This window comes from Anabrus simplex, chromosome 1 (genome assembly GCF_040414725.1).
Source record: "Anabrus simplex isolate iqAnaSimp1 chromosome 1, ASM4041472v1, whole genome shotgun sequence".
Lineage (NCBI taxonomy): Eukaryota > Metazoa > Arthropoda > Insecta > Orthoptera > Tettigoniidae > Anabrus > Anabrus simplex.
In genome coordinates, this window is record NC_090265.1 from 1,498,195,182 (window position 1) to 1,498,210,049 (window position 14,868).

General features: G+C 39.8%; 1 protein-coding gene across 3 annotated transcripts in view; it reads left to right on the forward strand.

Moving 5' to 3' along the window:
* abo (de-etiolated protein 1 abo) overlaps positions 1 to 13,600 on the forward strand; it is a 175,474-nt gene extending 161,874 nt beyond the window's left edge. Inside the window, exon 5 of one of the 3 annotated variants that reach the window (XR_010858639.2) lies at positions 12,145 to 12,275. Coding sequence is in view for 2 of the 3 variants with exons in the window: in XM_067137989.2 (XP_066994090.2) it covers positions 12,145 to 12,328 (184 nt within the window). In the remaining variant the exon portion in view is untranslated. Of the gene's footprint in view, positions 1 to 12,144 lie in introns of all 3 variants that reach the window. The other 2 variants (XM_067137988.2, XM_067137989.2) reach the window with 2 other exon arrangements.
* The last annotated feature ends 1,268 nt before the right edge of the window (positions 13,601 to 14,868 follow it).

Consider the following 14,868-nt stretch of genomic DNA (forward strand, 5'->3'; position numbering starts at 1 on the left):
ATGTGCCGTAGTTTACCTCTGATTCTGTACAAACCAAAAGTGGCCCCTGTAAACCCCACGTCCCCTTCAGTTCATAAAAGTAATTTGTAGCTTAGTTTCTTCAGTCTTTTGTCTTGAACTTACATACTGAATATCACAAATTTATGTTCCACCGTATTCCCATGATGGCGTTGAGCGGAGCCGTTCGATATGGCAACCCTGTTGTCATAAGAGCAGTACTGTTTTCTTAACATGGAATGAGCTATAGTAGGCTAATGGCAGGCTCATCCTGACATTGTTTTGATGCACGTCCTTCTGCAAGGCTCATTCTCTGCTCAAACCAACTTTTATTTTACTTCAGCAATATGTCCCTTTCTACTATATTTTGTCCAGCGTGATCAAATTTTAGCACACAAAATACTGCCAGATCTCCTTATTGACTTGGATATATCTTCTAAACAATCCTAAAAGCCTAAATGTTCAATTACAACATTCGCAATATCATCGTTCCGCTTATATTCCCTGCTGTTCCTCAACAGCTCGAAAACCGACCTCCGAGTTACAGAGTACATGGCTTCTGAAAAAAATTAATTACTCTCATGGACGTGCCTGGTCGCAGCAAAAAGTCACAGTTTTCTATTCATGAAAGTATAGGTAACTCATCCAAAATACTTTCATTGCGGAAATCAAAGGCAATCCATTTTGAAAGTCAGCTCAAAGTTGTATAATTAGATAGCACTTGGACACCGTGTACCTAATTTTAAGTGCATATTTCGGACAACAATATAGTAATTTTCATAAAATGCTACATACTGTATAAAAATACATACCTTCATCTAATATAATCACATTGCAAGCTAAAGAAATATTTAGTTCTGACGTCTTTACTGAGCCCTCACATAATAATAACTGCACGCTCGCCTCGCCAGAATATGATGCCCTAACGGAGGAGACCCACTTTAGGCCTTCGGTGAGATTAGATAATCAGACAGTGCGACTTTTCAATACTTAATTAATGTACCCAAGAGTCTTACAAACATGACTCACAGAAAATGCGCACCAAAGACGAGGGTTGGAAATATTATTTTTGGCCGGCTGGATGCTAGAAATTACCCACTGTGTCCCGTGTCTATCGTGAGCTTGCACGGCCTGTCTCCGAGCCACCCGTCGGTGATCAAGCTATCGTCACTCCGTTCTGTGACCACATTTAGCGTGAAACGAGGGGACGGTAGTAACGGTGCCGACAAGCCCCTCTCCTTGTCGGTCCTTACTCGTTTCCCTGATCAGGGGCCGTCTCCATATGGCAGTCCCTCTGCAGGTGGCCATGCTTGTCGCAGTTCCAACAGGTGATCTCGTTGGTGCGTCGGCATCTCGGTGGTGGCGTGCGTCACTCTCCTGTAACAGGGCGGTTCTCCTGCGCGTCCTCGCTTCTCACGGCTCGTACTCTTAGTGACGGTGCCGCTGTTCCGTTTACCGCCTCCACCCTCAGGGCTAATGTCACGACCTCTCTGAGGTTATGCTCCCCGCTGAGCATCAGGTTTTGACGGATCTCAGCGTCGCGGAGCCCATCAGTGAATGTATAGGCTGCCTCCCGCTGAATGTGCTCCTGAGGCAGCCCATCCAGAGCCTTGTGGGCTAGCTGCTCCACATCTTGTGCGAATTCCTGCAGCGTCTCAACATGCTGGGTGCTCTTCCTCAGGTGGACTCGGTAGGCGGCTGCCAGGTGGTGGTCACCGTATTGGCTGTCGAGAGCTGTAACAATCTCCTCATGGGTGGCACCCAGCTGGAGGCTGTGTAGCACTTCCGCTGCTGTTCCTTGCAGTCCGGCGATTAGGTGCACGGCCTTTTCTTTTGATGTCCAACCGTTTTGCCCGCACACGGTCTCGAATTGGATCCGGAAGGTTCTCCAAGATGTGGTCGCGTTGAAGCGCGGGGGTTTTACCTTCCCGGCGCTGGAGCCGCTCTCGCGGCTGGTGGTCGTAGCATGAGTCACCATGCCGTCACTCTCGTACGAAGGGCGCTTACTTCCTCTTTCAGGTCTCGAACCCCTGACTCCACAACCTGTGGTATTTCTTTGATCTGTTTTTCAGCCAGTTCCTGTACGTCCTGCATAATGTCACTCTTTAATTTTCTTTCTAGAGAGCGCACTTCCTGTTCTAATTTACTTTGTCCACCCTTAAGTTCATTCAATTCCAGTTTCAGTTCGCTCTTGATTTCGTCCTGTTTGGATGAGAGTTCGGTAAACTTATTGAGGAGAGCCTGAAACTGTTCGCTATCCAATTTGCTATTCGCTGGAGATTGCTAGTTACGAAATTACTGCTACCAGTCCATCCCAGTTCTGACACTAGTTGTAACAAGTTGGTGGGGTAGTAGGATAAATTAACTCGGCTAGTAGCTTCTATACTAAAATTTATTAACTAATGCTAGTAAATCACTTACACCTTGGTACACAGTCAGGATTCCCGACTACACGCTTCTTTTGATCTCTCTCTTCACACAATCTTTGACTACTCTCGACGCTCCGACACTTTCTGCTGTTCTTGTTTTTCCAACCACAGAGTCTAAGAATAAACGGGCGGACCAGATGGTGACGTCGCCAGACTCTCTCAAATTCCAACATGGCGGATACGATAACCATTACAATATCGCAAAACAATAGCCAACTGGACAGTGTGAGAGCAATCAGGCATAGAGTCTACAATGAGAGAGTAGTATCTAGCTTCTTTTACTTCATCAACTACAGTTTTAAGCACACAATTCCCCATAACTTCAATAAATGCATTACATATTTGAGAAGACAGGTATGAGGTGTGCCCTTGACCTTTGTTACCATATTTCCCGATGTTCTGGGCAAGGAAAGGGTCATACTCATTGATTAACTCGAGGCAACCAAGATATAAACCATTTGAAGTTGATCCAAAATCCTCATTGTCTCCTTGGAATGGTAAACCTCTAACTGCCAAAAATCGTACAACAGAAACTGTTCTTGAGATTATACTTCGCCAGTGATTTACCTCTTCTTCATACTGTGTAAACAGAATTTTATCAACCTGCATTAACTGTTTTTATCTGGTGATGTATGTAAGAACATTATACCTGTGGTCATGAAAATGTTCATGATGTTTCAGTAGTTCGTAGCTGTGCTTGCAGGCATTAAAACCGGTAGAAAAATGCACTTTTGCATTATCTGGTTGAAATAAACAGCATTTAATACAGAATACTTTCCCACATGACTGTGAATACAGTAACCAAACTCTTAAAACAACATCTCCATTTGGAAGAGTAACTTGTTTTGAGACAATGTTCTTTTACCATCATTGTAAGTTCGCAGAGATTTTGAAAAATCCACCATTGTGTTTTGTTTTGGATAGTGTTTAATAACATTCTCAACTACTGAATTTAACTTGACATTCCAAGTTGCAGGATCAACTATAGAAAGTGAATTAGGTAAGGTTACCCCAGGTTGTGATTGTGAAATAGTTCCAAACGGCTGCTGGACAACTTCAGGCTCATCGTTCAATTTAATACTAACACAGGGCTGATCAGTCTTTATATCTAGGCCTTGTAAGTTTTCTTGTGTGAAGTTAAATGGGACCGATGACGAAGTCGAAGGTTTTGTTAAGTCACCTTGGCATTCTGATTCCGAGGTTGGAGTTGAACGAGTCAAAGTAGAAAACTTTCCCATTTTAGGTACTTCAAGTAGTTCGAGTTCATCACTCTGCTTTTTAGCAGCGCGTTTCCTGTATTCAGCACCACTTAACTTCTTACTCATGGTTAAATACTGAAAAACATGTAAGAATTACACAACATAATGAGTTGGCTAGGTGATGTTATCAGGTTGATGGTGAGCAGATGAAAACAACAATACGCACACTAACCGTCACGAGTCAGTGACAGACAGGGCAGTGGCTGCCTAGAACAACGGGGTTGCCAAGCCACCAACTGCAGTTGCCTACCCAGCACCCGCACGAGTTAAATAATACTTTCTTATTGTTTGCAGTAATTTAATTTCCTTCATAAAATTTAAATATATAGATTAAATTCAGGTTTTAAAGTTATAATAGTTTAAAGTGTTTTATATAGGCTAATAAAATAATTGCAATAATTTGTGGAAAGTAAAAGTAATTTGAGTGTAATGAATTTAAGACTTAATTCAAACAGGCCATAATTACTCGATACGCCAGCTGCCGCCCCTCAAAAACTGGCGCCCTGGCCAATTGCCCAGTCCGCCCATTTGTAAATCGGGGCCTGCTTGAGCTTTATTTATCGTGATGCAAAATGCCAAGTTAAATGGTGCCATTTAAGAGAAAATGGAAGTGTTTTATCTGAAGGAGTTAAATCATCTTGAGGGATTATAGATCTCTGCCTATTTTGAATGTAGAGTGCACTGATCAACTGTTGGGAAGCCAAATGGTGGCTATTCCTGTCCATGCTACTAATATAGAAGCCACTACTTTTGTATTAAGCATCGGTATATATACATTTTTACACTGCGCAGGGAACCATCGATAAAAAAAACGACATTTGTGTTATTTTGTTGAGGTACGTCAAGGATTTCATTAATATAATTGAAAGTTGCTCCTGGTTTGCTATGAACACAATGTCAGCCAACTCAGATTTGAAAACTGGAACATTAGCTGTTTGCTCGTAGTAAAGGTACAATCCTTCTGGTTTCCATGACAGTAAATTGACACGGAGGATCGACTCACTTTCCTAACTACCGGAGTGGAAGAAGTTCACAGCCTTGGTGTTAAAATTTGGACACTGAGAAAATTACTTGTACATTTCTCCGACATCTCTTCAAGCTAGCAAATATAGGGAGAGCTACAAAGAGACAGTATCATTGCGCCTAATAGCTTCTTCTCGACTAAGCGACTCTCTGCAACAGCAACAGAACACAGACTGGAACAGCAGATCAGGAAGACATCAGACTACGCATGTGTGCCTGCCCTCTTCCACCCCCCTCATGCATCATATCTCTCTAATGCCGTGCTTGAACAGCCAATGTCCACAAGTTAGCTGTTGTGGGTAACCTGATTGTAAGAACCTTGAGTATTACATGCCTTGAGAGGTTAAATAATCTACGAAGGTCATCCGGAAAGTGGTACCCATTTGCGCAATAAGGACACAGGAGTAAATATGAACAAATATACACATTTTTATTGGAAAGAGCATACTTTACACTACTACTCCACATAATCTCCAAGCAAATTTAGGCATTTGTCATAACGTGGGACGAGTTTTTGTATTCCAGCGTCATAGTCCTCCCCCACCAGCGTATTGAGATACGTAGTCACGGCTCGTTTAAGTTCTTCATCGCTGTCAAATGTTTTTCCCGCCAGAAAGTCATTAAGATTCGTAAAAAGATGAAAATACGAAGGGGCCAATTCCGGGCTATACGGGGATGGTCGAAGGATTCCCACTTGAATTGCTGCAAAAGTTGTTGTGTTATCGCAGGTGCATGAGGTCTGGCATTGTCATGAAGGAGAATGACGCCTGTAGACAATAGACCTCGCCGTCGATTTTGTATTGCCCGCCGTAATTTCTTTAATGTTTCACAATACGCATTAGCATTAATTGTGTCTCCACGGGCCATAAAATCAATGAGCAGTACACCTCGGCGATCCCAGAAAACGTTTGCCATTAGTTTCCTGGTGGACAGAACTGTCTTGAATTTTTTTTGTTTGGTTGGTGAATGAGCATGATGCCACTCCATTGACTGTCGTTTACTCTCAGGTAAGCATGCGAGGGACCTACCTTGCACAGATTTTTGAATAATGCAGATGACCTTTGATAATTTCATGAACAATTGTTCGAGACACTTTAGGAAAATGTTCACAGAGTTCATCAGTTGTGACGCGCCGATCCTTCCTCACTCATTCGTCTACTGCGCTCAGCAGTTGGTCTGTAATGACAGATGGTCTCCCTGAACGCTCCTCGTTGTGTGTATTCCCCCTCCCCAGGTTGAAATTGCGATACCAGCGCCGAACATACGACTCGTCCATCACATTGTCTCCATACACATCCGTTAATTGGCGATGAATACCACATGGTCGAACGTTTCGTGCATTAAGAAATTTAATCAAGGCCCTCACTTCACAACTGGCAGGGTTCTCAATTTGTTTAAACATTTTAAACCATCACAGACACAACACAGGCAATGCTAGCGTCACGCAACCTCGCACAGAGCAAGTAGACAAGCTACTGACGCGGTCTGACCTTGCCCAGCGGCTACCCGAGTTGTCAGCGCTTCATGCGGCGCTAACGGGTACTACTTTCCGGATGGCCCTCGTACATGATTTCACAGAATAAAAGTACCGGTACTATCTCTTCAGTTAATGTCTCACTTCAGAAACTAAATTCACACAATTAGCCCAAATATGATGGGGATTTCTAACTAAATTGATGAAAACAGTTGCGATTCTCATCATGAGGAAAATATAATTTGAAGATAAAGAGCAATAATCATGAGTTTACCAGTGGAATAGAAATCAGTTTTCAACCCATGTCATCTCACTGTGACATTACATGCCTATTGAGTGGTAGTGCATTTATTCAACATCATTGTCAGGAGTAGCTCAAAAGAAATAATGTAATGACACAGCACATTTCCCATGGGAAAATGAAGATGCTGAACATAATGAGACACAATTTCATTGAAACTTGACTTAGAATGGCCGAAACGTTGCTAAGTAATAGTGGAAAATCTAAATAAGATAGAATGTTATAGCTCCATCTGTGGACTTCAACAAACAAATACAAAATGTTGGTGCTAATTCAAATACTCCCACCACACTTCAACTATGATCCTGGCTCAGTCCTGTGGTATTTGAAGGTGCTCAAATACATCACAGCCTTGTGTCTGTAGATTTATTGGCTCATAAAAGAATTCCCACTGGACTAAATTCCAGCACCTCCATGTCTCTGAAAACCTTTAAAAAAGTCGTTAGTGGGACGTTGACACAGACTGGAACGGCTGACCAGGAAAACATCCGACTATGCCTGCAGGCTTGCCCTCTTCCACCCCCCTCATGCATCATATGCAACTAACAAATGTTGTCCTGTTCAATACAACACTAAATAACTACAGGCTCATGCAGAGGACTTGGTGATACCCTGGACAGCTGTATAAATGCTTGCTGCTCCCAATCTCAACCTTAATAAAGCACCACACACATGAACAATAATTAATCTCGAAGATCAAAATCAAATCAAAATCTCTTTATTTGCAATTGAGGTGTTTACCTCGGTGGCAAATGGTACACTAAAATACATTATTGTCAAGCACTAAATATTAAATTAACAAGAGAAGAAAATTTTCCTATAATACAATATTATATAATTTACGCTAACAATTTTTTCTATTAAACACACAGCTCATCCTTAATAAATTTACATTGTTTACAAAATTTTACTTATATCTCCTGTACTACTTACAAATATAGTCGTCTGATATACAGTATGTGGAATTACTTCAAACGATACTGTACAACTGGTATAAGATTAAAATTTACATTGCATTTATTTACTTTTTCTTTTCTTTACCCATTCTGGAACCTAAGTAGCATAACGACCTGCTGCGTCTTAACCAGAGCCCCTTTTACCAACACTTTTCAGAGTTCCTGAAGGGCCTTCACAGCTACCGTAGCGGTCCCAGGGCCCTCGAAGTCCCCACTGTACCTCACCCCTACAGGCAGTCCCCTACTTTGGCTGTCCAAACTCCTTAGACCAGGGGATGGAATTAATTTATTCACACACATTTTTTATTTACATTAACCTGCACTGGTCGAATGCCCTCTAACATTTCATTTATTTTCTCTGTTGCTGTTTATTCTCTTCTTGAATATCTGTACAGATTTTGGAAAAGGATCAAACACTACCCCTGGTAAACTGTTCCACTCCTTCACACCCTTCCCAATGAATGAAAATTTACCCCAATTGCTTCTGCTAAAATTCCTTCTAATTTTATATTTGGGGTCAGTCCTGCCGATATAATTATTTTCCAACCGAAGCCTCTCACGGATATCTCCCCATGCTGCTTCTCCTGTATAGGCTCTATATAAACCTATAAGGCTAGTTTTCTCCCTTCTCTTACTTAAAGTTTCCCACCCTAGTTTCTTTAACATTTCTGACACACTACTCTTTCTCCTGAAATCCCCTGTTACAAATCTTGCTGCTTTCCTCTGCACACTATCTATTTCTTTTATTAGGTATTCTTGGTGAGGATCCCAAACACTGTTTGCATATTCCAATAATGGACGAACCATACTTAAGTAACTTTTCTCTTTTAATTCTTTGTTGCATCCTTTAAGTAGCCTCATTATGACATGTAACGATCTGTATGCTTTCCCAACAATGTCATCCACATGACACTTCCAGTGCAAATTACTTTCAAATCTCACGCCTAAGTATTTGCACTTGCCATCTTTTGGGATAACTACCCCATCCAAAGTATATTCAAATTCAGTTTTAAAACTCCTGTTTGTAAATGTTGTAACCGTTGATTTGCCTCCATTAACCTTCATATTATTCTCTTCAACCCATTGTTGGATACTCTCAAGGTCCCTTTGTAATTCTGAGCAATCCTCAGTGTTGTTTATTTCCCTATAAACAATTATGTCATCTGCATACAATCTTATTTTTGATGTTATATTTTTCCCTAAATCATTTACGTATATTAAGAAAAGTAACGGACCGATTATACTACCCTGTGCAATTCCCTTCCAAACTTTCTCTTCCTGCGATACGTTAATTCCTACATTGACTTTCTGAACCCTTGAATTTAGAAATGTTTTTACCCAACGTGTAACCCTTACGTCCAATCCTATTCCCTCCAATTTCTTTAATAATATTCCATGTTCCACTCTATCAAAGGCTTTGGAAAGATCTATGGCTATGCAATCTAACTGGCTTCCTGAATCTAACTGATCTGATATGTCTTGCTGAAATCCCACCAGTTGTGCCTCACAAGAAAATTTCTTTCTAAATCCATACTGGCTCCTCATGAATCAATTTTTATCATCACATATCCCTCTGATGTACTTTGATATTAAACTCTCCAGTATTTTACAAACTATACTGGTCAGGCTGATTGGTCTGTAGTTCTCTGGTTTCCTTTTATCACCCTTTCCTTTATAAATTGGCATTATTATAGATTCCTTCCATTCCTTTGGTATTACACTATTATTTATGACGTAGTCAAAGAGAAATCTTAAATAAGGCACTATGTACCACCCCATTGTCTCTATCACCTCCCCAGTAATTTGATCAGTTCCTGCTGCTTTTCCTTGCTGAAGCAGTTGGATTTCTCTTACAATACATACCGTAGAACTAATACGTAAATTCAGGCTATGTCTTATGGCTGGCGGTCATCTGAAATTAGCCGTCATTGAAATTTTACTTAGCACACAGTCTATCAGCTTAGAGGAATATCTGTTTACCGAGTGAGGTGCCGTGCAGTTTGGGTCACACAGCTCTGAGCTGGTATTCGGTTTTGCAGCTCTGAAGATGTTTTTATGTGGTTTCCCATTTTCACACCAGGCAAATGCTAGGGCTGCACCTTAAATAAGGCCACGGCCGCTTCTGTCTTACTCCTAGCACTTTTTTATCCCGCCATCAACCTAAGACCTATCTGTGTCGGTGCAACATAAAGCAATTTTTTTGTTTTAAATTTTTGTTTTCTTTTTCTTTTGCGAAAAGCTAATGATCATGAATATATCTTTCAATGAATGAAACTTAAATATTGATAATGAACAATTTATTTGTATCATTTCACAAAGTTGCGGACAGAGGTTCTTTTTAATAAGAAATAAAAATCTATAGCCCATGCATCTCTCAAGGTCACTGTTACTAAGTAAAATTTCAATGACGGCTAATTTCAGATGACCACCAGCCATAAGACATAGCCTGAACTTACGTATTAGTTCTACGGTATGTATTGTAAGAATGTTAATACTACCTCGAACCCGTATTAAAATACCACTGACGGGGCGAGTTGGCTGTGCGGTTGGGGTCACGCAGCTGTGAGCTTGCATCCGGGAGATAGTGGGTTTTAACCCCACTGTTGGCAGCCCTGAAAATGGTTTCCCATTTTCACACCAGGCAAATGCTGGGGCTGTACCTTAATTAAGGCCACAGCTGCTACCTTCCCACTCCTAGGCCTTTCCTATCCCATCGTCGCCGTAAGACCTATCTGTGTATGTGCGAGTAAAGCAAATAGCAAAAAAATAAAATAAAATACTACTGAATTTTGGTACACTTACCAGGCAAGTTACCCAACATTTTGCCTTGAACTCCTAACGTAGGTTAAATAAAATATCTTCCAAGCACTTCTCGACATTGCATTTACATAATTAAGAAATTATACTCATCAGTTTGGCCTCAGGCTAGACTGCGATTTCATCAACCAATGCATGGCGATGTCCATAATTGCCCGGTACCACTCCATTATACTGCACCTGGGGAACTCAATTTGTGGTGCCATCACCTTAGTATCACATTCCTAATCTTCTTTCCCATTCAATGACAAAATCTTGTAATGATGTGGCACCTTATTCTGAGCTACGAAGTTTTAACATTCATTTAATCGATTCTGAAATCCCTGGCACTTTCATTACTTTTGTTATTTTACATTAATAATCACATCCAAGTACCTTTAATTCACTCACTTAAATGCACTCAAACACTAAGATGTACTGTCTGACTTTCACTCATTCAAATACTATAATTAAAGTTACATAGCTCTATGATATACGGTTCGATAGTCTACTCATATACTCACACTTTATAACCATGTTTCAAGTCACTTACTTGACTGGAAAATATCAAAGTCATTACAATTGTACATGGCTATTAAGTTTAAGTCTTTAAGATAGCTCCACAAAATGTTCAAGTCCTTACAGACTGTGTGTACTCGCAGAAAAATCACTGAAATACTCGCAGAGTGTTGCCCATAGTCTGGCAGGGAAAGCTCAAGTATAATGAAGAATTACAAGTGTCACAACATAACCTTCACTTGACACTGGTACAACGAACCTAAACACATCACGTACATGAAACACACTCGATAACGTACATAATAACTCGTAGAGTAACGATGAGACAGTAGAGGTGACTGATGATGAAACTGACTTCACTGTCTGAAGGACATTCTTTTATTCCACATTCAGCATAGTGGTCAGTTTGGAACTATATTACCTGGTGCACCTTTGACCAGTGGGATTGCTTGTTCTGTCCCACATGACATAATCTTTAATAATCCTGAATAGATTAAATGTTATTTATCTGTAAGATCTGCCTGTTACTGTTTCTGATGAAGTATTTGTTTAATTTGTCTCTTGACATGGGCCAGAGGCAAATGTACCTTCCACTGAGGTCTGTCTCATTTGTGTTTGTCACTGTATGGGAGTTGCTGAGGTCTGAGTGGTGCCGAGTAATGTCATTCAGAGCTGTCATTCTGAATGTTATGGAAATGCTTCTCATAGGGTAAGTTGTGCTGCAATAGCATTTTCTGGCCCAGTGAGGAAAGTGATGGCAAACTATCTCACTCTTCATCTTGCCTAGTATGCTGCCATCATTTTTGCTGTTTCCCTATAACCGGGTAACCTCAGATGGTGCTATTTGAGGATCCAACCAGCCTTTGGGCTGATGACCTGGGTCTAAATGTAGTTCCAAGCTTCGTAAACATATGTGCAACACTTGCTCTTAGTGCGCTGGAGAGTTTATGGGGGCAAAATACAACACTCCGCATGCTGTTCAGTTTGTACTTCGAAAAGTGGAGATGATACTAATATAATGGGTCTGTTATTGGACATCATAATTTTTCAGGCCAACTCATTCCTGTTGCCAGCATTTCGCCCCAGTGTGCTAATTTGGGCTCGAGCCTGAAAATTTATAATGTCCAGTAATGGGCCCACTATATTGGTATTATAAATGTACTTATTTGGGTCAAATAATTCAGGTTCCCTAAGGGAATCTATATCAAGTAGAGATGAGCCCCTCACAATCTGCTAAGCATACTGGCAACCTGCTATGTATATGGGTTCAATATATTTACTTAATCTATTATGTTTGACCTAATTTTTTATCTTATTTTATGTTGTTTACTCTGTTACTCCTTGAAATGTTCCACAATTCAGTCAATACTGAACTCTATTTCTCTTTCAGGTTCTATGCCCGTGATTCCGGTTTACTCAAGTTTCGTATTTATGCTGGTGTTCTTGGGAAAAGTGCTCCACCATCAGCTCGCCGACTTGTTGCCTTCACATTCCACCCAACTGATCCATTTGCAATTAGTGTACAGAGGACAAATGCTGAATATGTTGTAAATTTTCATATCAGGCATGTCTAATTTATGCATTGATAGACTGAATTAATGTAATTGTCAGTTTTGTAAATATTATTTTGCACCTTACTGCACTTATTTTCCTAATGTAACATATTTTGTGTATATAATTGCCCTGATGTGATATTTTTCATTGTTTATGACTATAAAATTTAACTTTTGAATATTTCATTTCTAGTTGTATATATTCTAATATAGGATTTTAAGTTGATTGTGTAGCTAAATGAATATTCTCCAACTCTGTAAAACATAATTAGAGTTATTTTGATTTCAGTTGTTTGGTTTTGATGAAAGGCTGTTGCTAATAATAAATTTGACCCTTAGTTTCTCACATATGGCTGTGGTGTATCAAAGTACATTATAGCAGAAGTTGACAGGTTCATGAATTTGGTTTTTTAAAATGCTTTTATTTCACATTTTTTAATTAATATAACACTAGTCATTGTATCCTGTAAATAGTGTGAACATTTGAACAGCATTACAGTACATTACTATTACTTTAATGCTGTTACCTCGTTCTAGGGCAGCTATCCCTTGTGGATTTTCTCTCGTATGAATTTTAGCTGTAAAAAGCTTATTTCATGGGCATGTTTAACAGGTTATATATACATTCGTTCAGTAGAGTTCTACTGATGATTACAGTATTGATACTGATTGTAGATTCATACAGTCCGTTAATTACTAGTGTATATAAAACCTTTGTGGAACACTTCTCCATACGTATAGAGAGAGAGAGAGAGACAGTATTTGCCTTGTGCTTAGCTCTTCAACACACGGCATTTTTGTGTGTGATAGAGAAATTATAGTTTACTGATGATTGACTCTTTTTTGACAGTTGTGTATGGAGAGAAACCAGAAATGCTTTAAGAAATACACCTAATTTTTACGTGTAACACACAGAGTTCTTGTACACATTTCAGGAAAATATCAATACCAGGACAACGTTCTCTAACCCTCAGTTGAATCATATCTCTAACATCTTCATGGATGACAATTATCTAGTGCATCCATCATTTATTTTTCTTTACAGTGTTGATATCATTCAAAGGGAGAAGTGTCCTTGGCGTGAACCCCATTGAACATATCTGTGATTAAGTCAAGTTGATTGACAGACCATGCATTCTTTAAGAAATATGCACTATCTTTTCACATGTCATTAATTAATGTATTAAATGTCATGAACTGATCTGTACATACATGGTGCAAAACTTTGTTTAATATTCTGTATGTTTATCATACAGTAAAACTTGCCCAAAGCAGAACTTGAATAAAACAAACTTGTCCACTACAGAATTCTTTTCTTAGTCCCGATGAAGCTTACAGCATTGTAATATTCTTTTATATAATGCGGAATCTCCTCAATGCGGAAGCGGAAACTAATAATGAAAGAATTCTTTAAAATCTACTTGTACAATGCAGAAAATATTAGGAACTGATGTAGTCCTGCGTACAATATTTATGCATTCCTTCCATTGTTTGGTCAAACTGACACATGTGTTCGGACATCCCTTCCACCAGTGCACCTGCCGTTCTGTTTCTTCACTGGGAAACTTCAGGAATTTCTGTGAGAGAAAAGCCAGTAATCCATCTTCTAAGATAAACAGGTACAGTAGCTAAATAGGGAAGTTAACCAAGACTGTAATGAGATTTTCAGAATAAATCGGTAACGATCATAAGGAAGCTGGCATACTGCCAAACAGTTGGCTACTGTATTCATAAAGCTGAAGACAAACAGAACATCATGGCTAAATCTTACACGACATTATCGCCAAATGAAAAAGTTAAAATAATTGAAGCTAAGGAAAAGGACAAACTGAGTATGGCAAATCATTTTTTAGTTCAAGTGTATAAAAATGCATGAATGACTGGATTCAAGGGAATGATCAAATGAAAAGGAAGGCTAAGATCACCGGTAACGAGGTAGTGTGGGAGTGCTTCACATCTGCCTAGTCAAGTAGTGTGCTCGTATCCAGGTTGATGCTTCAAAGTGAAGCTGTCACTGTTTTTTTAGCCAGATCTCTTGGAAATTATGAATTCATAGTGTCTACGGGAAGGCTTGACAATTTCGAGAAGTACAATATTGTCTGGAACCAAGCATGCGGGAAATATAAGGACAGGAAAGTGTAGCGGATTCCAATACAATTAGTCCATTATTGGAAATGATAAATTTTCCACCTGACTCATTCTTGGCTGCCAACATTTCACTCCATTGTGCCAATTTTGGCTCGTCAGTTGGTAACTAACACTTACCAAGACCCATGGCTTAGTGCATGTACTCAAGGCTACTCCACAGCTACTTGGAGCCTCACGCAGTGCCAAAGTGCTATGAGCGACTTCTTCTCTTTTGCAAAGATTGACTGGTAGGCCATCAGATGGTCTAGATTTCGATTTTCATAGAGAACTTGAAATAATTTTCTTGAATGAATGAATTCATAATTCCAATATAATTGTCCATTATTGGAAATGATAATTTTCCAGCTAACTGATTCTTGGCTGCCAGTGTTTTGCTCCATTGTGCCAATTTGGGCTCATCAGTTGGTAACTAG